The 25,480-nt window shown below is 44.1% G+C and overlaps 1 protein-coding gene across 5 annotated transcripts; it reads left to right on the top strand.

Annotated features, from left to right (window-relative positions):
- Positions 1-3,792: 3,792 nt before the first annotated feature.
- Pramef12 (PRAME family member 12) lies at positions 3,793-20,135 on the top strand. 5 transcript variants are annotated; one of them, XM_021160729.1, is made up of 4 exons: positions 3,793-3,896; positions 15,851-16,173; positions 16,699-17,283; positions 18,699-20,135. In XM_021160729.1, exons 2-4 carry the CDS (start codon positions 15,881-15,883, stop codon positions 19,210-19,212), a joined length of 1,392 nt encoding a protein of 463 aa, XP_021016388.1. In that variant the 5' UTR covers positions 3,793-3,896; positions 15,851-15,880; the 3' UTR covers positions 19,213-20,135. The 5 variants fall into 5 exon arrangements, with proteins under 5 accessions (XP_021016388.1, XP_021016389.1, XP_021016390.1 ...); XM_021160730.1 differs by lacking the exon at positions 3,793-3,896 and adding an exon at positions 6,206-6,266 and having other exon boundaries at positions 18,699-20,045; XM_021160731.1 differs by lacking the exon at positions 3,793-3,896 and adding an exon at positions 7,265-7,327 and having other exon boundaries at positions 18,699-20,045.
- The last annotated feature ends 5,345 nt before the right edge of the window (positions 20,136-25,480 follow it).

Raw genomic sequence — 25,480 nt, 5'->3', positions numbered from 1 at the left:
TCTTCTAGGGCAGCCCTTCCTTCTCCACTCCCAGCTCTCCCTTGGCCAGCAGCAGAATGCCCTGGGGATGGAGGGGGTGGTCCCTGTCCCACTCCACAGATTCTAGATCAGTAGGATAAAGGGCTGTCACTGCCATTGCTGTTCTGACAAATTTTCCAGAGGCTGCCACTGCCTCCAGAGCTGGCAATCACTCTTAGAAGCTATTCTTTCTTCTATTTATATGATTTCTTTGATATAATGGATTGTACAGTGAAAAGAGAAAGAGTTAGAGGTGGAGCTAGGCTGGTGGCGTGCTTGCCCAGCACATGTGAAATTCTGGGTATGACATAAACTGACCGATGTGATGTGTATCTTTGGTCCTAGCACTCAATGGGTAAAAGCAGAAGAATAAGTTCAAGATCATCCTTAGCTACATAGTGAGTTTAGGGCTAGCCTGAGCTACATGATGCTTTGGGTAGGCCACCAGAGATGACCTTTATAGCCACACACTTTATAGACAGGTTTTTAAAGGCAGAAACCACATCCTGACATCTTGCCCGGTAGCTGCAGGGGTCTGCACAGAAGTAAGCAGATTGAAGGAAGAAATTTTAACATGAGCTAAAATAAGCCATTAGCTGGAGGGAGTTCAGAATAGACAGGCAGTTCAGCAGAAGCTGAGACAAGAGAGCTAGGACATCCTGACCTTTGGTTTTTAGAATAGCGTTGGAATATTTCTCCATCAAGGAGCTCAAATTCTAGTTAAACCTGAAATGGACTCAGCAAGAATACAAGATGGAGGAACCTTTGCATTTTCTTGCCCTGTTACAATAAGATCCTGTCACAGGAAGAAAGCAAGAAAGGAAGAAAGCAAACAAGCAAGCAAGCAAGCAAGAAAAAAAGAAAGAAAGAGAGAAAGAGAGGAAAAGAAAAAAGAAAAATAAGAAAATATATATTAAACACTGAACCAGATATCCTTTAAAGGTTTCCCTAGCTGCAATAGGCCAGAGGTCTACAATGTTACTGCTGAATCTGTCTTCATTTATTAAATGATCACAATAGTAATTCCTAACTCAGATAAAAATACTGAGCATGCGGTAGTTAATATCGAATTGTCAACTTGACAGGATCTAGAGTCACCTAGGAGACATATGTGAGTACCACTGTGAAGTAATTCTAGACTAGGTTAACTCAAGTAGTTAAATGACCCTTTTCTTTTTTTCTTCTTTCTTTCATTGTTTGTGTTAGATATTTCGTCAGATCAAAGCACAAGGTAATTAATATAGAGTCTAAGGCTGGGCAATAGTAGATGCTGATCTTTAATATATAAAGACTATAAGCATAGTTAGGAACTTGGGTGGGACTGATACACACAATTTAGTCCCAGCACTCTGGAAGGAGACAGATGGATCTTGGTGAGTTCATGGCTCGCCTAATCTACTTAACAAGTGTAGTGGCTATTCCTGGTTGTCAGCTTGACTATATTAGGAATGAACTACAATCCAGAATTGGAAGGCTCACCAGTGACCCTAACCTGGAGGCTGGGAGATAGAAGTTTCTGATCTGGATCTTGGTATGGAGATCTTGAGGCATAGTGGCTATGGATTCCAGAAGATTAAGACAGGGAGATCTCCGAGTTCAAGGTCATCTGGGATTAAAGGTGTGGTGGAACACACCTTTAATCTGGGCTACACCTTCTGCTGGAAACCATATAAGGACATTGGAACAAGGGAGTCTTGCTCTCACTCCCTTGCCTGCTTGCCATGTGGGACTGAGTAACTGCTAGATCTTTGGATTTCCATTCACAGCTACTACTGAACCATTGTTGGGAATTGGACTGAAGACTGTAAGTCATCAATAAATTCCTTTACTATATAGAGACTATCCATAAGTTCTGTGACTCTAGAGAACCCTGAAAATACAAGGTTCAGGCCAGCCAAAGCATAGTGAGACCCTGGGGGGGGGGGGGAGAATGGCTCAGGTCTAAAGCAGAATCCATTCACAAGTAGCTGTTTCTGTTACAAGGTAAAGGCTCAAAGACCATGGCCAAAATTAGAATTGAAAGTCTGTAGTGGGCTAGAAAGATGGCTCATGGGGTTAAGAGGACTCTACTTTCTCCCTCTCTCTGTGTTTCTCTGCCTCTACTACCCTCTTAACTCCCCCCCCCCATGCCATGAATAAATTCTATTCTATACTATACCATCGCGTGGCTGGCCCTTCAGGGGGAAAGGATGCCTTGGCATGGGCCCACCGAGGCACCCCCTTCCACCACACCTCACCACACCCCCATAGAACACATCTTATACCTCTTTGTCTTGATATAAACACATCAATTCCTGCATGGATTCTGAGGCAAAACATTGGTATCTGCAGGGCTTGACTGGCTGTCACATTGGTTGTTCTCAGTTTTGTCACTGAGAAAGGAAGTATCTCAGAGGTCCCTAAAACATAGGGTGGAAGATTAAGCCTACCAGCCTGCTGGGCTTTGATTTCTCCTAGACTGGACCTTCAGGATCCCTAGGAAGGCAAAGCCTAACAGTGTGTGCTATAGGAACCCACATCTTCAAGTTTCCCCCTCTTGTGGGGGACATCTGCCTGTTCCAGGAATCCTCCCACCTGGGAGAGGGTTTTATCTAGGCAAATATCAGTCAAGTCGCCTCACCAGTGGACCCTCAGAACCTCCTCAATGCTTCCTCCGGGGCCGTTCAAGCGCAAAACAGGCTCCCTCCACAGGAATTTAGTTCAGAGGTTGAGCACCAGGTGTAGGAGGTTCTATGAGCATCAGGGAAACCAGGAATGGTAAACAGCTAGGGCTGTCTCTTCAAAGTGAAAGAAGTATAACCAGTTTTCTGCCCAGAAGGCTAGAGTCCTAGAGGTGGTTAGCAATACCCTGATGATCTTTGCACTAGACCACACCAGATCCTCCACCCTTACAATGATGTCACACATAGTCGGTCTCCAATACTCCTCTTTATGGATTATGTCAAAGGTACTTTAAAAAGAATTTCAATGCAGTCGAGCTTTTGTTTGTTTAGTTTGGTTTTTCGAGATAGGGTTTCTCTGTGTAGCCCTGGCTGTCCTGGAACTCACTTTGTAGACCAGGCTAGCCTCGAACTCAGAAATCCGCCTGCCTCTGCCTCCCAAGTGCTGGGATTAAAGGCGTTCGCCACCGTGCTTTATTATTGTGCACACAGGATTGTGCTAATTATCACCAATTAGCTTCTTCCCCCACCACGAGCAACTGTGCTGTACTTAAATATACGTAAAATAAATAAACTACCAGGTGTCAAAGTTTGAACCGAGCCTTGTTGAACTAGACTTTCTTCTGGCCTCTCAAGGACCTTTGATCCACACTCTGCTAGCACGGCTGTTTGCAGAGACCTCCCTCACACGTGAATTCAATTCTGTGTGAATCACTGTGTCAAAATGGCACACACCTGTGATTCCAGCATTTCATTTTTTTTGATGAAAGCAGAATTAGAGGTGAATTAGAGGCCAAGTCTAGGCTGTAAGAGACCCTATCTCAAAACAAAATAAAAATTAAAAAGTAAAACTTGTGTTGCTCCTGCAATAACCCATGACACCAGGACTTGGAGTTTGTCTGCTTCTGTTCCTTTCAACTGAGTGAGAGGCCTTAGTTTTCTTCAGAGGATAGTTACAACTAGACACTTTAAAACCGTGGCGTCTTTGAATTGACCCTTAAGTCTGGAAAGCCTTGGGGTTAGAAACAGTAGCAAACAGCCATGCACAGACCAGCCGCATTTTTACGGAATGAGGGAAGGCAGGGGGAAAGGGGAGGGGCTAGAAAGAGGAGGAGTCTTAGTCTGCCCTGGTCAGGGAATTCAGTTCTTCGGAAGATATTCTTACGGCCACTTCAGTAGATCTCTGGCCTCCGGAGTTCAGCAGAGACTTCATTGCAGGTATTTATGACCATCCACAGGCAGTCATGACTCTCCAGAGTAATACAGGTGTCATAGTAAACAGACCTTATGTCTCTAGCAGTTCAGGAACGGTCCGGAGTAGCTTAAGGATCGGTGTGCATCCTGAAAAACGGGCCACGAACCTCAAGCACGCTTCACAGAAGGCATTTACACAAACCTAAAGGATTGGTGTAAGCCAGGCACTTGCCCAACTCCTTTGGTTGGTTGTTTTTTGTTTGTTTGTTTTTGAGACAGGGTGTCACTATGTATCGCTGGTTGCTCAGAGATCGGCCTGCCTCTGCTGAGATTAATGGTGTGTATAACATTGCTCAGCACTTCCGGGCTTCCGGGGTTCTGTTGTGTGTTTACTTATTTGCTTACTTATTGAGACAGGTTCTCATTAAGTAGCCCTGGCTGTACTGGAACTCATTGTTGACCAGGCTGGGAGTGACCTCATAGAGATCCATATGCCGTTCTCACTAAGTGTCATGATTCAGGGTGTGTCACCTTCCCAACATCCATCTTCTTTCTGTCTTTCCTTTCTTCCTGCCTTTTGATACAGGATCACTCTTCTATGTAGTTCTGGTTGTCCTGGAACTTCATATTATAGACCAGGCTGAGTTCAAACTCATAGAAATCCTCCTAGCCTCCTGAGTGCTGGAGTTAAAGTTGTTTCCACAACCAGCTGGCATGACTTCCTGTTGCAATCCATGTAGTCTGCATGAGGCTGGCATGACATAAAGTTTGTTTTACATTTATCTTTTTTTTTTAACTTTTTATGTATTGAGTGTTTTGCCTACATACGCCTATCTACCCTGTGAGTGCCTGGTGTTTGCAGAGGACAGGAAGGGGGCAGCAGAGCCTCTGGAACTGGTTCTAGCCAGTTTTTGTTTTGAGGCAGTTCTGACTATGTAACCAACTTGGCTCAAACTCAGCCTTTCTGAGACTGGAGTGCTAGAATTACCCTTGTAGCAACATGTAGCAACTTCAGTATAAAAAGAAGGAATGTGCTCTAAAAAAAGGTGAAAGGAGCCAGGAGGGGAGGTGGTTCAGTGCAGCACCTGCCTACATACACAAGCCCTGGGTTTCATACATCATCTCCTCCTTTTTCCCTCCCCCATCATCATAATTTTTAAGATAAGATCTCTTGGGTTCCAGGCTGGCCTCAAATTCACCATGTAGCCAAGGGATGACCAGTCTCTACCTCCCAATTGCTAAAATTACACACATGAACCAAGATGCCTGTTTTTAGGACAGCCAGGACTACACAGAGAAACCCTGTCTCAAAACCAAAACACAAAATTATTATTATTTTGTTATTTTATTTAAGGTTGTAAAGAACCAGGTGTAGTGGTCTGAACTTTTAATTCCAGCACTCAGGAGACAGAAGCATGTGGATTCCATAAGTCTAGGACCAGCCTGATCTGTAGAGAGAGCTCCAGGCCTCCAGGCCAAGGCACCATAAGGAGGCTCTAACCTTAAAATATATATATATATATATATATATATATATATATATATATATATATATTTGTGAGCCAGGTGTGGTGGTGAATGCCTTTAGTCTCAGCACTTGGGAGGCAGAGGCAGGCGAGTTCGAGGCTAGCCTGGTCTGCAGAGTGAGTTCCAGGACAGCCAGGGTTACACAGAGAAACCCTGTCTCGAAAACAACAACAACAACAAAACAAACAAAACAAGCAAACAAACAAAAAGATACAAGTGATGTGTGTTGTGATCATAAAAAGAGCAAGAGCTATTAAGATATGGTCTGGTGGGGTGTGGAGCAAGGGAGTACATGGGGAGGGGAGTTAAGAGAGTAGCAAAGGCAGAGAAAGGCAGAGAGAAGGAGAGAGTAGAGGTGTAGAGGCTGGCCATGGTCACATGGCGGGGGGGGCGGGGGGGGGAGGGAACAAGAGAAAGGCGGGGCCAAGCAGCCCCCTTTATACTGGCACAAGCCCACCTGGCTGTTGCCTGGTAACTGCAGGGAGGAGGAGCATACCTAGTGCTGAAAGGAACTGTGGGGGTGGAGTTTAGACAGACTACCAACATTACTCCATTTTGGCTTTTTTTAAAAAAGGAAAAATTAGAAAGAGGTGATGACGAAGTAGGAATAAGGTCGTTGTGATATCTGGCTGCTTCCTGCTGACATTGGGGCAACGGTGTCTCTGGGGAACCTGGAAGGATGGGGGATGTTGGCTGTCCTTGCTGTTGAGGGCCTGTGGAGCCATCGGAGGATATGTCAGAAGGAAGAGGTCCAGTAGGAGCGTATGTCTGTGAGAGGAGATATTGGAGTCTCTGGAAGTGGCTTCTCTGGAGCTGTCCTGGATGTAGCAAAACCTGGATTTGGGATGTTGGAACACATTATTATAGGTAGAGAAAAAGATTAAGTACATTTGGGAGAAAGAAAATCTTTTCTTAAGATGTACATTTGAAACCCATAGGAATCCCACCCTTTGGAATAGGTAGCAAGTGGGAACTTTGGGCATCTGGATGGAGTCTATTTGGTCCATGAGAGGGAGCTGAGTGGATTTCCTGTAGCTTATGTTTATAAAAGAGATAACAACATGAACAGTCTTTAAGATGAGCCTTTTGTGGAGCAGAAGGAACAAGATTAAAAAGTTGGATCGTATAGTGGAATGTTTTATTACTTAGGCAAATTTATAGGAACTCAGATAAGATTAGAGCAGTGGCATAGAAAAAGGAAATATGAAGCATTTAATTAATGGAAACAGAGTTTAGGTAAGGAGATAACAGACTATATCTGTGAAAGCTTTCTTCTAGCTGTCAATGTAGCCAGAAGTCTGAGAAATAAACAAAAATCTAGCAGATATATACCAGTTATATATTATTTTAAAAATGACAGAGTCCACTAGCCAACGGTTCTCTGTGATCTCTATGGTCTCAATGGCAACTTGGGCGATCAGTCTGGCTTTCAAGCACAGAAGACACAGGGCTTTTTCTCTGTGGAATGGGTACGTGTGACATGAGAAATGGCTTACCTTTATTTTAGATAAGTCATTTGACTCAGAGTATCCAGTTTTGTCCACTGTGTATTTTATTTCAGTGATTGTCATATCACAACCCAGGTGGCATCCTGTAGCTACATCCCCTTCTTCTGAGACCTTGTGGGAGAAACTTTAGAGGCTTTTGGGAATTCTGTCTGCCATAATCTTAATAGTTAACAAACTTCTGACAAGATTGAGCACTATGTAGATTGGTTATAACTGAATAGAATTCAGTGATAGTAGTAAAAATCATATTGAGACAGGATAGAAATGAAAATCTTAGGTAACTTTAGCAAAGAAGCATATGGCTAGAACCAGTATAAGAGAACTGGCAGCTGTAGCATAACATTGTCGTGACAGAAAACGAGTTTGTACAGGCAGATTTAAGCCTGTGAAGTAAACTGAGCACGCAGGCAGCATGGATAGGTAAGCACTTGGGCCTCTTTGACTGCATAGACCACATGGTGGCACCGCCCAGGCCTGGACTTCCTGGTAGCAGCTGAGAGTTCTAGGTGGGCGGGGAAAAGTAAGGGCCCAAAGTTTCTTGGCAACGGGCTTGTGGCGCACCCCACCCAAGGCAGAGAAGCAGAGAGAGAAAGAGACGGGAAGGCAGCTTTTCAGAGTCAGACCCACCCCTCCCGCAGCCAGAGTAGAGCAGAGGTGCAGAGGGGGACGGCAGCAAGCAGGGTCCGTGGCAGGGGTGGAGCCAAACTTGCTCTACAGGCAAAGCAGCTGGAGCAGCAGGCTGCAGACAAGAGAGGGGGAAGGGGAAAGTCTAAGCGATAGCCAACTGAGCCAAGGGCGAGACACGTGGGGGGAAAGGGGGGGGGGAGGCTTCCAGACCCTGTCTGGAATTCTCAGCCGCGAGAAAAGAACTGTACTGCTCAGTGCTGGTGCTTCTGAGTCAGAGCAGTTTTCCAGACCTGGCCTGGAATTCTCAGCCCCGAGAAAGAGGAGAGGGAAAAAAAATCTCACCCAAGGGAAAGCACCGGGGTAGCTCTGAGCTCAAGAAATCTTCTTTGGGACCATGCACGTGGTCACTCTGACCAGTGGGAATGGGGGCTTACCAGATCTGGGCTAGCGAGCGTGGTTATAGCTGAGATGGGACACAAACCTGCAGAGTCTCTGGATCCGAGTCACAGGGCACCAATGTTGTGATCATAAAAAGAGAAAGAGCTGTAAGAATATGTTCTGGGGGCTGGCGAGATGACTCACCAGGTGAGAGCACTGACTGTTCTTCCGAAGGTCCTGAGTTCAAATCCTAGCAACCACATGATGGCTCACAACCACCGGTAATGAGATCTGACTCCCTCTTCTGGCGTCAGCTACAGCGTACTTCTGTATAATAATAATAATATTAAGGGAAAAAAAAGTGTTCTGGCGAGGCCCATGCCAAGGCATCCCTTACCCCTGAGGGACCGACCAGACACACACCGGTATAGTATAGAATAGAGTTTATTTAGGGCATGGGGAGGAGAGTTAAGAGGGTAACAGAGGCAGAGAAAGGCAGAGAGAAGGAGAGAGTAGAGAAATGGGGGCCGGCTATGGCCACGTGGAGAGAGGGGGAAAGGGAATTGGGAGTAAGGGGGCAAGAGGCAAGAGAAAGGCAAGAATGTAATAGGGTAAGAGAGAGAGGAGGGGCCAAACAGCCCCTTTTATACTGAGCCAAGCCTGTCTGGTACCAGGAACTGTGGGGGTGGAGTTTAGACAGAATACCTACAATGGGAAGGAGATGCGGATACTACTGGTCTCAGAAATGTGGCTGAGCACCTGATCAAATGAAATGATGGACCGCTTGTTTCCTCCACACACCCACTGTTGGCTGATGATGAATGAGGTTAATTTGCGTGATTTACATCGTCTTACTGGGAGCATTTACCCTCTACCTTTGCAACGTGATGGCTTTCTGCATAAAACATAACCGGAGGACTCAGTTCCTGGCTTTGCTCATTGAAGAGTGGCGTCACTAGCCTGAGCATTATGGTTACATATTCTGGTGGGACTCTGGTAAGTGACAGTTAATCAGTTGTCCTGCTCACCGCCAGGAAAATCCTGGCTCAGGTGATATAGTACTTGCCTAGCATATACAAGCCCTAGGCTTGATCCCCAGCACCACATAAAACCAGCATGGCTGCACATGCCTGTCATTTTAGCAACTGGGAGGTAGAGGCAGGAGGACCAGAAGTTCAGGATCACCCTTGGCTACATGGTTGAGTTCAATGCCAGCCTGGAACCCAAGAGAAGTTATAATAATAGTATTAGTAATAATAATGATGATGATAATAATTAATAATAATAAGAAGAATTTTAAGAGTGTTTTAAAGAACCAGGTGTAGCAGTCCATGCCTTTAATCTCAGCACTCAGGAGACAGGCACATGACTTTAAATGATGGCTGTGGCTTCAACTTTATCTTTCCTGCCTCCCAACTCTATCACTGTCACTTAACACTTTCCAGTTTTGCTGTTTTGCTCCAGGTTTACAGCTTTTCCTGCCCTTGGTTTAAAAGAACCTTGGGAGGCTGGGAGTGGTGGTGAATACTTTTAAATCCCAGCACCCAGGAGACAGAGTCAAAAGATATAGCTTTGTAAGTTGAAAGACAGACAGGACAACAAACTGAGATCTTATCTCAAAACAAACAAAAAGAGTCTAAGAAATGTGGTTTTTTAAAAACCTTATGCCTACTTAAGAATACATTCCAAGTGGTGTTGTTGTTTTTAGTTAGGATATAAAACAGTGATTAAAAAAAAAAAAACAAAACTTAATTCAACCTTGAAATTCCTAAATATATTCAAATAGCAAATCTCTGTTAGTTTCAGAATTAGGGTTCCTATGTGCTATGCTCTATGGCTTCTCTTTCAAAGATTTTACTTATATGCACGCATGCTTGCTGCCTGCAGAAAGTAGAAGAGGGGGCTGAAGAGATGGCTCAGCAGTTAAGAGCACTGACTGCACTTCTGAAGGTCCCAAGTTCAAATCCCAGCAACCACATAGTGGCTCACAACCATCCATAAATAAATCTGATGCCCTCTTGTATGTCTGAAGACAGCTACAGTGTACTTAGATATAATAATAAATAAATCTTTAAAAAAAAGAAAAAAAGAAAAAAGAAAGTAGAAGAGGGTGTCAACCCCTGGAGCTGGAGTAGCAGTGGTTGTGAGCCACTATGCAGGTGCTGTGAACTGAACCCAGCCTCAGTAGGCAGGGCTCTTAACTGCTGAGCTCTTTCTCTTTCTCCTGCTCTCCTGGGATAATATAGCTGCCGTAGTCGCCCTGCTTCTTCAGGGAAACAGATACCTTTGGCATTATCTCTGCAACTGCAGACTTAATTCATAAAGATGTCGTGACTCTGTATTTTCTTCACCTTCGTGATTCTACAAGATCTTCTACTGAACAAGGGCACAGAAAGTTGTTATCTTGGCCAATTCTTTAAGGCAATGTCGTATTCCTTTACTCACAAGCTTTGTGAGATATGGAAAGGAAATATGTAAAAAGAACCTTACACTTTGTGTGTGTGTGTGTGTGTTATAGTTACATCTGACTTTTTGTGGACTCTGGGATCTCACTCAGGTCTTCAGTTTTGCCCTTTGGCTGATTTTGCCCACTGAGTCTTTTTTTCTTTTTCTTTTTGGTTTAAGTGGGAGTAAAATCCCTTTAGGATTACAGCAAACAATAACTATAGCTTTATCCTATGCAGAGAGGGGAATCTTATTTGTTACTTTATATTATGCATGCAATTAGATTCAATTGTCTTTTAATAAATTAGTAAGTTTGTTGTGTCGCTCTGTCCAGTGACAATAAAAAGGAAATGAAGGGCTGTGGATGTAGCTCACAGTTGGTGTACTGCTTGCCTGTTGTGCATAAGTATAGCATAAACAGGGTTTGTTAATACTTGCCTCAAATATCAACATTCAGATGGGAGGGATCAGAAGTTCAAAGTCTTCCTTGGCTACATTAAAATTCAAGGCTAGCCTGTGCTGTAAGAGACTCTATCCTCTCTCACAGTGACTCCCAGTAAAAATGTGACCCTTTCTCAAGAAAGGAAGTAAAATGAAAGGGATTGATAATTTATTTCTCTGCCAGTGAAATGAGCCCATTCAAGTCAGATTAAAAAAATATATATATATGAATGCAAGTTTATTAAGGAAACTACTCTCTGGTGGGCAAGTTTACTAGCCCCAAGGAAAGAAGCTGGGGAAGCCACTATGGGGAGGGAGACAAATGAGAGGAGAAAGAATAAAAGGGAAAATGCATGCTTAAAGAAAAGGAAAAAGGAGTGTGTGTGGGGGGGGGGGGGGGGGGGGGGGGGGATGTGGGGGGGGGGNGGAATTGTCTGGATTATACATGGAAGAGGCCCTGGGGGAAGGGCAGCCAGGCTCCTGGGCTGGAAAGTTCAGGATTAGGGGTGGGGGATGCCAGGTAGGGACTGAGTGATGCTTGGGAGAACCTAGAGGCCAGGTCTGCTTTGGTATGTAAAATATGTACCTCAGCCCCTTGCAGCTGAAACCAAACAGGAATCAGTAAGCAGGGCAGAGAAAAAAAAATTTTTTTCTGAATTTGTTAACATTTAAAAATATATTTTGAATAAATAGACTTACATCACATTCTTCTTTCCCCTTTGTACCCCAACTCCTCCCAGAGACCCCCCCTTCAAAATCTGCAATACCTTTCATTTTTTATCATATTCTTTAAATTTATAAAATATTGTAACAATAAAAACGAGTATTATAAAAGTTCGATATAAAACAACAATCAATTGAACAGTCTTATATAGATGTTTGTCTACAGCAATACTGAAAATACATTCATTTTTCTCAATATAAATTTTAAATAACTCCAAATATATTAACTGTATGATATTTTAAAATAATATATCACTGTTAGTTTTTTTAATGAACATAAACAGATAAAGTCTCTTTGTTTTTAGTAGGGCTTAAAATCTTGTACAAACACAGAATAAGAACAGTTTTTGGACATTGGAGTTCATTGTAATAAGGCTGTACTTGAATGTTCCTCACATCACCAAAGGATTTTACCTCCATAGTGATAAGCTAAGAGTTGATAATTCTGCTGCCCAAGGAATGAATTGTAGGCACGATATTTGGATACAGAGTTCCTGCTACAGTCAAAGCTATTTGACTTGAGTGATTGTCGTCATTCTTAGCTGGCAGGGAACAGGTTACATTCATTTAAGAAATGATGTGTGTATTAAGATAATCTATCCATGAAGTCATTCATCAACTGTTTCAATGAACAATGGTTCTTCTTGGAGGGAGGCACAGATGTTAGGTGAGGGTAAGATTCTGGTTCATTGGCTGTGATGGTTTTGAAATGCATTCATCAGAATAAGAGTAACTTATAAAGTCCTCTTCTTCAAAATTGATATAATAATTATGAATATCAAGCAAAGCCTTCAGTCTCACTCTTTGCTATTCTCTTACAAGCCACCTCCCAAATTAATAGCCTACATTTCTTTTGGCTGTATAAAAATTTTGGAATATTTAAGCTGTTCTGAAAACCATAGTATATTGTAAAAACAGCAAATAAACACTCCTACTAATAGAGAGGCTGAGATAGGAGAAGCATGATGTCAAGACCATTATATGGTACCCAGCAAGACCCTGTCATGTACAAACAAGCAGAAAGTGTATATGGATTGTACAATATTGGACCTATTTCTCCCATTACCAAATTAGACCACGGGAAGACAGCTGACAAGTTTCTATTTCCTCATATTTTTGAACGTCAATTAGGGTTTGTTGGTAATAATTTTCATATTAAGAAATATTAAGAAAAAGTGATGGTTACTTCCTGTTAATTTTCTTGTTAGAGGTGGAATTATGTTTGTGTGGGTTTGTTACAAAGATTACTTTCTTGCTTCTTCTAGGGTGTAGTTTCCTTCCTTGTGTTGGTGTTTTTCATCTATGATCCTTTGTAGGGTTGGATTTGTGAAAAGATATTGTGTACATTTGATTTTTTCATGGAATATCTTGTTTTCTCCATCTATGGTGATTGACAGTTTTGTTGGGTATAGTAGCCTGGGATGGCATTTGTGTTCTCTTAGGGTCTGTATGACATCTGCCTAGGATCTTCTAGCTTTCATCGTCTCTAGTGAGAAGTCTGATATAACTCTGATAGGTCTGCCTTTATATGTTACTTGACCTTTTTCCCTTAAGGGCACAGAAATATTAAGGAACATCTAAGGATGAGAATATATTTCTTGTAACCTTAAAACAGTCATCATTTTAATAAGGAAGGACTTTCTTTGTATAGTAGAATAAAAAAACATGGCTTTATTTTTTCCAGAATAGAAAAGGAAAGATGAGGGTATGACAGTGCCAGAGAATTTTAGTTTAATGCAGAAGTAGGTCATGCAAGACCAAGACGTAGTGGAAGACGCAGCTTAAAGATGGTCTATGTGGAGAAAAGGGGAAAAAAATACATTTTCAAAAGATGGTCAGGCTGGAGAGATGGCTCAGTGCTTACTGCTCTTCCAGAGGTCCTGAGTTCAATTCCCACCAACCACATGGTGGCTCACAACCATCTGTAATGGGATCTGATGCCTTCTTCTGGTGTGCCTGAAGACAGCTACAGTATACTCATATACAAAAAATAAATCTTTTTTTAAAAAGATGGTCAATGTGAGATTATCAAAAAATCATTAAAATTCCTAAGGTACAGAAGGAAGAAGAGGGTGTCAAGACCCCCTAAGACTAGAGTTACAGATGGTTATGAGCCCTATTGTGGTTGCTGGGAATTGAACTCAGGACTTCTGGAAGAATTTTCAGTGTTTGGTTTTTACGTATTCACTTTACATCTTGCTCACTGCCCCTCTCCGGGTACCCCTCTGATAGTCTTCCCCATCACCCCCCCTCCCCTTCTCTTCTGAGCAGATGGGTCCCCCCTAGGCATCACTCCCACCCTGGTACTTCAAGTACCCCCCACTGAGAACCTATCTCATACATAGGCAACAACTTTTAGGATAGCCCTTGCTCCATTTGTTCAGGACTCACCTGAAGGTCAAGCTGCACATCTGCTAGTTATGTGCAGGGAGGCCTAGCCCCAGCCCCTGTATGTTCTTTGGTTGGTGGTTAAGACTCTTAAGAGTCCCAAGGGTCCAGATGAGTGGACTGTTGGTCTTCATGTGCAGTTCCTGTGTTTTCAAGCTAGTTTTAATAATATTTCAAGGTAGCTTTCTGTATCTCCTTGTAAACGTGTGTAGCTATGATATTCCTGCAATGTCTAACCCAAACAGAACAAAGTAAAAGAGTCACAGCCAGGATGGAAAACATCCTCTTTGTTTGGTTATGAAACTGGATAGGAGACCCTAAGAAGAGAAAAGGGGTGGAAGCAGGCAGGTGAGCAACAGATTCTGAGACATGGAAATGCAAAGGAGGGTATAGAAGGGAACTGGTGTGGGAGCAGGGTGGGGGTGGAGCCAGGCAATGTGGTGGGAGTGGGGTAAAAAAAAACCAAAAGTCAAATTATACTTGAAAACTAGTACTTCCTATTCTCATGTAAAAGGAATTAAGGCAAAGGAAGAGAAAGGAAGGAAAGAAGGAAGGAAGGAAGACAGACAGACAGTTTGGGAGCATAGATGCTACTTGATGCTGTCTAATATGCAAATATGGGCACCACAGGATTAGAGGGATGGCATGAATATTCTTCAGGAGTTAAGCAAAGTTTTCCCTTTCTTTGTGTCCCCCTTATGGGGCAAGAGGGAGCTAGAGAGGATCTCAAGTAGACCAGGCTGTCCTGAAACTCTAAGTGCAGCTGAGGCTGACCTTGAATACTTGATTGCCCTGCCACTACTTTCCTTTGAGCTGGGACTACAGTCATGGGCTACTAGGCTCTGCTACTTTTTGTCCTGTGCTCCAAAGGAGTCCTATGACCCTGGGTAGATAAACTGGCCTTCAGCCTCACCAAATCCCTCAATCCAAGATGAGGGATTTAGTACCACTTTCCAAACATCAACGGCCAGGGTGCAGTTATGACCCACATTTACAGATGGGGAAGGGTTGAGTGATCTGGCTAAAGTCACAGAGACATTGGAAAAAGATTTGGCCTCTTATACCAAAGCTTTCAAAAACAAAGTTTTCCCAAAGTTTCCAAAGCTTCCAAAAACATGGCCTCTCTCCTTTTTAAAAACATAACCGAAATCATCCAAGTATAGTTTCCACTTTCCCTTCCTCCTCTCATTCCCTACCCACTCCACCAGCTCCCAGATCCTTGTCTTATCTCACACCACCCAATACTGAGCCTTGTGAGGCTGTGAGGCTGTGTACCCCTAGGGAAGAGGGATGCGGGGGGAGGGGCGAGCCTGTTGCTGTTTACACCCAGCTGTAGGCTAGGAGAACAGGTCTGCACAGTCTAAGATTTGTTGTTGGTTTTGTTTTGTTTTTAAAGACAGGCTTTCTCTGTATAGTCTTAGCTGTCCTGGGACTGACACCCAGCCCCCATGGAAAAAAATAGCAATCATCTTACAGCCTTCTAAATTGTTCCCAGCCAAGTGCACTGGAAGAACTGAGAATGTGACTGTGTGGGTCCACAGGACATTCTCAGTCCTTGTTCTAGGGCCATGGGTGGAAGCACAGTACACTTTCTGCTTCCTTGGAGCATATTTCAAGGTGAGAGGGCACGATGTAATGGGATCCTGTCTGGGAGTGGGTGGGTGAAGAGAATCCAAGGCAGATCAGTGGCTGTGGCTCTAAGTTTGTTTTTTGATTGAGAAGGACTTCTTTTTTTTTGTTTTTTTTTGAGACAGGGTTTCTCTGTGTAGCCCTGGCTGTCCTGGCACTCACTTTGTAGACCAGGCTGGCCTCGAACTCAGAAATCCGCCTGCCTCTGCCTCCTGAGTGCTGGGATTAAAGGTGTGCGCCACCACGCCCGGCTGAGAAGGACTTCTTAATCCTTGACCCTAAAATGTGTTTTTTTCTTGGGCATTTTCTCAGGATCATCAATCTCCCTACAGATCTGTGAAGATGAGCTTGCATGTCACACCCACACTCCTACAGCTTGCAATGCAAAGCCTGCTGAGGGATGAGGCCTTGGCCATCTCTGCTCTGCAGGACCTGCCCATGGAGCTCCTCCCACCACTCTTCAAAGATGCCTTCACCCACAAACGACTTAACATCCTGAGGAAGATGGTGCAGGTCTGGCCTTTTCCCTGTCTCCCACTGGGTGGTCTGATGAAGATGAAGACACCGTACCTGGATATCTTACAAACCGTACTGGATGGGATTGATGCACTGCTTGACCAGAATACTCACCCCAGGTGAGGGAGACCCAAGGACTCTGAAGGGAGGCCTGGTAGTCTAGGGTAGAGAAAGAATAGAGAATGGAAGGAAGGTTAGAAGCTTATGTTGGTCTCAGTGATGAGGATTTCACAGGCCATTGGACCATTGCTGAGCATCTAGGGAAAGGATTTGAGTGTTTAAGGCCATTTAGGACAGACACAGCTATCTATGGCTGAAGGTGCCTGCCTCTGTCTTTTCCCATAGGCACTAGTAATGGGACCAAACTGGATTCAAGAGGCAGGGATGAAGAACATCAGCATAAATAGAAGGAGCATAGAAGGAGGAAAGTGATGTTGGGAATAAGGAGTCCTTGCAGATCTGGATTGGTAGTGCTAGCCTGTTATTTCAGGCCTCTAACTTTGAAGTAGTGGGACTGTGTTTTGATACCAGTCTTGCCTTTGTAGTAAGAATGAAACCATATTTTTTTTTAAAAATGGGAACAAAGTGTAATGGGGAAGGATAAATTCCTGTCTTAAGTCTAAGACTTCTACTTTCTCCCACAGGAATTACAAACTGCAAGTTCTGGATTTGCGGGCTTTGCACAAGGACTTCTGGACCGTATGGGCTGGAGATACGACAACATCTTGCGCTCCAGGGGTCAAGTGTAGGAGAAAAATACAAAAGAGAGGTCCAAAGATAGAAGCCAAGCAAAACTCATTGAAAGTGTTTATAGACCTGTACCTCAAACCAAGAGCCTTGGATACATGCCTGTCCTATGTCTTCCTGTGGGCGAAAGAGAGAAAAGCTTTGTTGCAGCTTGGCTGTAAGAAGCTGAAGATCAACACAGTAGCTATCCAGAACATTGTGAAGATTCTGGAAATGCTAGACCTGGACTATGTGGAGGAAGTGGAAGTATGTTGTACCTGGAAGCTGTCTACTCTGGCCATCTTTGCTCCTTACCTGGGCCGAATGAAAAATCTTCTCTCGATCATTCTCTCTCACATTCATGTGCCTGCCTCTATTACCCCAGAGGAGGAGAAGCAGCTGGTCAGCCAGTTCACCTCTCAGTTTTCCAACCTGCAGTACCTCCAGGACCTCTCCCTGGACTCCATCGACTTCCTCAAAGGTCAAATGGACCAGTTGTTCAGGTGAGGGAGGATGGTGAGCATTCCCCAAAGACCACAGCAAAGCCTTTTTCTTGTTGGAGCAATTTAATGATGTTACCTGGGCTAGGGCTGTCTGTATTGACAGTGGGGAAAGGAGATGCAAGGCTGTGGGCTAAGCCAGTCCTACAGTGATAATATCATGCCTCAACTTTGAATGGGTAACTTCAGTGAGCAGACTCTATTATTATTATTATTAAATTACATTATTTATGTGCATTCCAAAAGTTGGCTCTCTTCCAGGTCCTTCCCTCCCCAAGTTTTCCTCACCCAACCCCCCCACCCGACTCCACCACCACCTCTGAGAGGGTGCTTCCCTACCCAGCTACCTACCCCTACCTCACCCCTTACCCCGCAGCATCCCTCTTCCCTGAGGCATCAAGTTTCCACAGGATTAAGCTCATCCTCTTCCTCTGACACCATACAAGGCAGTCCTCTGCTATACATGTGCCTGGGGTCACAAACCAGCCCATGTATGTGTGCTCCTTGGTTCTTTGCTTAGTCTCTGGGAGCTCTAAGGGGTTTGGGTTAATTGACACTGTTGTTCTTCCTATGGGGATGCAATCTCCTTCAGCTACTTCAGTCTTTTCTTCTAACTCTTCCATATTGGTCCCTGACCTCTATTCAATGGTCGGCTATAAGTATCTCACTGTGGATATTAGACAAAAAGTTCAGAATACCCATGGTATAACTCACAGACCATAGGAAGACAGAAGGAAAGCCCAAGTGTAGATGCTTCAATCCCACTTAAAAGGAGGAATAATCATGGGGAGGCAGAGGGAGGGAGGAAATTGGGTAGGAGAGGGGAGACGGGAGGGGAAAGGAGGAGCAGGATCAGATATGAAGAGAGACAGGAGGTATGCCCAGAGGGCCAGGAGAATAAATTGAAATATGCAGCAGTGGGTATTAGGGGGCAGAAAGTCTCAGAGACCTGGGATGTGAGAGGCCCCAGGACCCATTGAGGATAGCCTTAGCCAAAATGTCCAACAGTATGGAGATGGAACTGGAAGAAACCACCTCCAATAGATAGACATGGCCCCCAGTTGAGGGATAGGGCTACCCACCCATCTCAAAATTGTTAACCCAGAATTGTTCCAGTCTAAAGGAAATGTGGGAACAGAAAATGGAGCAGAGACTGAAAGAAAGGCCCAACCTGGGATCCATACCAAATCCTGAAACTATTACCGAGGCTGTATTGTGCATGCAAACACGAGCCTTGCATAACTGTCCTGAGAGGCTTTACCAACAACTGAGTGAGCAGACTCTTCAGAGGCAGCATACTAGGTATTGATGCTTATCAGGTGGCCAGATGACCTTAGAGAAGACGATCCACTCTACCCCAGGTCTCCCTAACCTAACCACTACTACTTGTAACCGCTAACTACTTGGTCTCTCCCTAGGTGCCTGGAGGTCCCCTTGGAGATCCTCTCTATTACTGATTCCAAGATGTCAGAATCAGACTTGCAGTCCCTGTCCCAGTGTCCAGGCATCCGACAGCTCAAACACCTGAACCTGAGTGGTGTCATTCTGACCGACATAAGTCCTGAGCCCCTTCGAGTCCTGCTGGAGAGAGTTGCAGCCACCCTGAAGACCCTGGACTTGGAGAACTGTATGATTATGGACTCCCAGCTCGATGTCCTCTTGCCTGCCCTGAGCCAATGTGCTCAGCTTATCATGTTCAACTACTTAAGGAACCCCATCTCGGTGGCTATTCTGGAGCGCCTGCTCCACCACACCTCCAGGCTGAACTATTTAAGCTTGGAGATGTATTCTACCCCTTGGGAGATTTATGGTGCCCAGGGTGCTTCCTACCATAAGAGGCTAGAACAGCTTAGAGAGGAGCTGAGCAAGGCGATGCAGCATCTAGAACACAATAGAACAGTCTGGTTCAGCGTCGCACCCTGTCTTCCTTGAGGCAACCAGGCCATATGAGTCAGAGCCCAAGCTTCATCAGGCAGGGCTGTTCTCCTAACTGGGTACTTATATGGCAAGTGATTCCTTCTAGCTCTTGGGAACAGAATCCTCTGGTGTAGATGAATCCTTTAGAAAATATCAGGGTTGGGGGTGGGGTGGGGATGGGGGATTGGTTGAGCAGCCCAGGCAACCTCAGAAATGTTGACCTAAAGAGTTGATGTCCCTTGGGACATGTGTATTTAACAGTGAGAGATGACGTTTCTAGATGGAGAAACCCTTGAGGGTGTTTACTTCATGGGTGGAGGGAAAGAAGTTACCAGTGTGGTGTTCCCCGCTTCGGGCTATAGGGTAAACAGAATAAACCATGTTACAGCTTGGCAGGCCCAAGTAGCCACTGGCAGTCACCACCTTAATCTCCAGCTCTGAGCCCTAGAGACTTTGCCCACCAGCAGTCCCATCTATCCAAGAAGGCTACAGTTCTGCTCAGAGGGCCGTGTCAGTGTAGATTCTAAACATTCTCACTGAGAGGAATGCAAAGAGAGATGGTGTTGTTAGGTGCTGAGGACCACCACAAACAGTGAGAAGGGATAGGCTTAAACTTATAAGTAGCCAACAACCAACCATACATCGTGCTTGAAAATCAGTAAAGCTGACACATAGTAAAGGAACGTATTTGTTAGTCCTAAGGTACCTAAGTTACAACTGACCACCAAGAACAGATTTATCTATCACCTGACCTTTGTTTGGTCTACAGACGACTGGCCTTATTGCACTGTGGGTGAGCGGCTTTATTAGTAATACGATACTGGGGATTAAATGTAGGACTTTGTGCACGCTAGGCAAATGTTCTACCACTATGAATCTTTAAATCATTACACTGCTGTGTATGTAGGGGAATTTTCAGTGTTCAAATAAATGTGTGGCAAGTCCTTTTGTTGGTGGTTTTGCTTTTGTTGTTCTTGTTTGTTTGTTTTGGTTTTGGGGATGGAGTCTCTACATAGACCAGGCTTCCAAACTCAATGTGTGTGAATCAGGCGGACCTCAAACTCCCAGAGATCCTCCTGCCTCTGCCTCCCAAGACCTGGGATTAAAAGCTGCACCACCATGACTGGCAAGAAGTCTTAATATATGTAGTCCATACCAAACTCCTGATAATTCTCCTGCCTTATCCCCCACTACCATCACCACATGTGTTTGATTATAAGAGTGATCCACACATCTGGCTTGGAATGGTATGGTTTCAACAACTCTTTCCCACCCTTGACAGCTTTCCTGGGCATTTGTGGCCACTCTTTTGAGTTTGTACACACAAGATGAGGTACCTTGGTCGGGCAATGAAGATCTACTCCCCAGAATAAAGTTTGGGAATGACAAGAATATTGCAGCTTGGGATGTTCATGCTTGGCCAATATGAGTGTATATAGGAGATGAGGGGATGCCTTTAAAGTGAAGCAAAATGCAAGTTTCCCACTTTGGGGAAGGTTCACTGGTTGCATGGACTTGTGGCAGGAGTTGATATTAATTCTTTGGTGACCGCAGCTCTGATCAGGCCTCTGATCAGGCATACAACCCACACAATTGAGCTGCGTCTCTAGCCCCAGAGCAGTTTTTTTTTTTTTTTTCTTTTAAGATTTGTTTCTTGTAGCCAGGTATGGTGGCGCATGCCTTTAATCCAGCACTTGGGAGGCAGAGGCAGGCAGATTTCTGAGTTCGAGGTCAGCCTGGTCTACAGAGTGAGTTCCAGGACAGGCAGGACTACATAGAGAAACCCTGTCTACAAAACAAAACAAAACAAAAATTTGTTTCTTCTATTTTGCCAGAATGCATGTGCACCATGTTTATGCAGTGCCCACAGTGGCCAGAAGAGGGCATCAGATCTCCTGGAAACTAGAGTTACAGGATCTGCTATGTGGGTTCTGCTAACTGAATCTAGGTCCCCTGAAAGAGCAGCAAGTATTCCTAATTACAAAGCCATCTCTCCAGCTCTCTCACTCACCCCCATAGAGTTTTTAGATGCTCTTGTGATACAAGGATGAACAATAACAAGGTGCCTGTGGGCAATTGTGGCTCTAAGTAAACGATTACTACTGAGTCCCCTAGCTGAGGCCTGAGGGTTTTAGGGCTGTCGATCTGAAGTGTGACCCCTAGTTTCAGCATGAACTGAGGATATCAATCCACACCTAGATGATGGAGCCAATGTACTGATGCAATTTAGGGCTTAGTATACTGGGAGCTCAATAAGTATATCTCATCCTTCAATCTTCATCCTTCAATCCTTCTCCATGGTTCAGTTTGCCCTTTGCCCTCTGCTTCTGAGAATGGGATGAAGGCAGAGACACAGGCACAAGATGGGACTGGGTTCTGACCTGTGACCACCATTAAATCTCTTTTCAGCCCCAAAGCAGAGCATAAATTTAGTGCTCTTTAGTGATCTTAAGAAAACTTTACGGGGTTGGTGAGATGGCTCAGTGGGTAAGAGCACCCGACTGCTCTTCCGAAGGTCCGAAGTTCAAATCCCAGCAACCACATGGTGGCTCATAACCACCCGTAATGAGATCTGATGCCCTCTTCTGGTGCGTCGGAAGGCAGCTACAGTGTACTTGCATATAATAAATAAATAAATAAATATTTAAAAAAAAAAAGAAAAGAAAACTTTACAAGCTGTGGGAATTAAGTGCCATCTATTGGTAGGGCAAACCAAACAACACAAGTTAACATTAGAAGAATTAAATGGTATTTTTTTTTTAAAAAAATCTATCATTGAGTAGCACATGGATGCCTATGCCTTTAATCTCAGCACTCAGAAAGCAGAGCCAGGCTGATCTGTTTGAGTTCCAGGCCAGGCTGGTCTATAGATGAGTTCCAGGAAAGCCAGAACTATAGCTTCTCCCCAACCCCACCCCCTCTCTCCATTATTAAGAAAATGCTATTGGTTGTGAATAGTTGTGCTATGTTTTACATTAAAAAATTCTCTTAAGGGCTGGCGAGATGGCTCAGAGGGTAAGAGCACTCTGACTGTTCTACCAAAGGTCCTGAGTTCAAATCCCAGCAACCACATGGTGGCTCACATGAGATCTGATGCCCTCTTCTGGTGCAGCTGAAGACAGCTACAGTGTACTTATGTATAATAATAAATAAATACTAAAAAAATAATTCACTTAAAATTTTTGGTTTGAATCAGGATCTCATTTTGTAGCTCTCGCTGGCCTAGAAGTTGCTATGTAGACCAGGATGCACTTGCCTCTGCCTCCTGAATACTAGGTTAAAGGGATTCCCCTGCCTCCCCAGTGTTTCCTTTTAAAATTATAAGTTTACTGATTTGAAACAATGGGTGTGCGTGCCCACCTACCATTATAAAGGAAGTTTAGTTCTCTTAATTAATTCAATGCATATGAAAATATGGTAAACTTTGTTTTCTTTTTGAAAACAAGTGGGACATTTAAAAAAAAAAAAACAAAAATAGATCTGAAATACCAACGCACAAGCATTGTTCCAATCTTAAAAAGTAATCTGGGTGTGGTGCTCAGAGCTGTAATCCCAAAAGGCTCTAGAAACTGAAACCAGAGGCTAGAGTTCTAGGTCAGCCTGGGCTGCAGTGAGACTCTCAAACAAAGGAAAGTATTTAGAGGCAGAGAGGAGGGTCACTGCAAGTGAGTTCTTAGTGCAGTCAAGCCTGGACTGCATGAGACAGCCACAACTAAACAAACTCTTAGGTGGGACCACTGGCCACTGACGTGGCACAGTGGGTAAAGGTACTTGCTGTGTGCAAGCCTGGTGAACAGTGTTTGATCCTCAGAACCCATGGGAGGGCAGGAGAGCATATCTGACATCACACACATACACAAGTACACACACACACACACAAATAAGTTGAATACTTAAAAGAAAAACCTTCAGTACTTCAGAGAGCTCACCCTCCTCTCCCACAATCCCAGGCAACTGTGGGCTTTTTACTTACCTCTTATTTTTTATCATTTTCATGGAGTTTTTTTTTAAGATTTATTTATTTATTTTATGTATATGGGTACACTGTAGCTGAACAAATGGTTGTAAGCCTTCATGTGGTTGTTGGGATTTGAACTCAGGCACTTCGGAAGAGAAGTCAGTGCTCTTACTCGCTGAGCCATCTTGCCAGCCCACATGGAGGTTTTTTGTCCGTTGTTTTTCTTGCAAAGAGTCTCACAATGCAGTGCCAGCTGTCCTGGAACTTACTCTTTAGGCCAGGTGGGCCTCAACCTCACAACATCTGCCTGCCTTGGCTTCCCAAGAGCTAGGAATTAAAGGTTTGCGCCAACAAGCCCTAACCTGTGTAACATTTTTAAATTGTCTTTCTGACTAAGGTTCGTTCTCATCTTTTCATAGTTTTTTAAAATTAATTTATTTATTATATGTAAGCACACTGTAGCTGTCTTCAGACACTCCAGAAGAGGGCATCAGATCTCATTACAGATGGTTGTGAACCACCATGTGGCTGCCGGGATATGAACTCAGGACCTTCAGAAGAGCAGTCGGTGCTCTTAACCGCTGAATCATCTCACCTGCCCCAATCTTTTCATAAATTGAAAACAGTCTTTCATACCAGCTGACTGCAAATTCTTCACCCGTGCAGCTACTGAAAGGAGCATGTGATTTGATCACCTCCTTACCCCCAACTCTGTGGCAATCCAACCAGTTGGGTTAGGTGGAGATTGCCTCTTAACAGGGCAGGGAGTTTGTCACTATGTTGTCTCACAGCTGGCACCTAATAGCAGGCACCTGCTGCTTTAATGGACAGTGGAATCCTCTGCAATCAAGATGGACATTTCACCTTGACTTGGTAACAAACACACATTCACACACACACACACACACACACACACACACACACACACACAGAGTACATGTACATGTACATTCAAGAGGCAGGCACAGGGAAGTATAACTTTCCACATAGCCTTAGCTGCTAAACTGACTTGGGATGAAGAGATGGCCTCAGTGGATAACAAAAACAGGTTACCACCCTTTCAAAGGACCCAAGTGTGATTCCTAGTACTCACAATGTAGTTCACAGGCAACCATAACTCCAGTTACAGGGTGTGTGATGTTCTCTTCAGACTTTTACAGCCACTAAGCATGTATATGGTACACATACATACACATGCAAAACAGTCGCATATAAAATATAAATAATAATAATTAGGGAAAAAACCAGTCTGTAGTGGCTATTCCTGGTTGTCAACTTGACTATACCTGGAATGAACTACAATCCAGAATTGGAAGGCTCACCTGTGATCCTAATCTGGGGGCTGAGAGATACAAGTTTCTGACCTGGATCTTGGCATGGAGATCTTAAGGTTATGAATCCCAAGAGATTAAGACAGGGAGATCTCACTGAGCAGTGGTGGTGCACTCCTCTAGTCCCAGCACTCGGGAGGCAGAGGCAGGCGGATTTCTGAATCCAAGGCCAGCCTGGTCTACAGAGTGAGTTTCAGGACAGCTGGAGCTACACAGAAACCCTGTCTCGAAAAAAACAAAAAAATAAAAAATAAAAAAGACAATGAGATCTCTGAGTTCCAGGTAATCTGGGATTAAAGGTGTGATGGTACACACCTTTAATCTGAGCCATACCTTCTGCTGGAGACCTACATAAGGACATTGGAAGAAGGAAGATTTACTCTCGCTCTCTCTTCTTTGCCTACTTGCCTTGTTGTAGTGAACAACTGCTAGATCCTTGGACTTCTATTAACAGCTGATGATGATCATTGTTAGGAGTTGGACTCAGACTGTAAGTCATCAACAAATTCCCTTACTATATAAAGACTACCCATAAATTCTGTGACCCTAGAGAACCTTGACTACTACACACTCTGTGTCCAAAACACTACAAAAGAACGGAGAGAGGATAAGAAGAAGGGGGTATTAGGGAGAGGGAGGAGAGAGAGGAGAGGGGAAGGGAGAGAAGAGGGGAAGAGGGGGATAAAGGAGGACTAAGGATGTAGATCAGTTGAGAAAATGGTTGTGTGCATGCCTGTAGTCTCAATATACAGGAGGTGGAAGCAGGAGGAGCATCCTCTACAACACGGAGAAGTTGAGACCAGACTCACAATTTTAAAAATCAGGGAAGAGCCAGGTGATGATGGCGCAAGCCCTTAATCCCAGCACAGTCTTCATGAGTTCGAGGACAGCTGGTCTACATAGCAAGACTTGACAACAAACACTCCAAACTAAAACAAAGATAAAGAAAAGCAAAGTGAGATCCTCAAAAAAAAAAAAAAAAAAAAAAAAAAAA

The sequence above is a fragment of the Mus caroli genome, chromosome 4 (genome assembly GCF_900094665.2).
Source record: "Mus caroli chromosome 4, CAROLI_EIJ_v1.1, whole genome shotgun sequence".
Lineage (NCBI taxonomy): Eukaryota > Metazoa > Chordata > Mammalia > Rodentia > Muridae > Mus > Mus caroli.
This window is presented reverse-complemented; position numbering and strand designations above follow the sequence as displayed.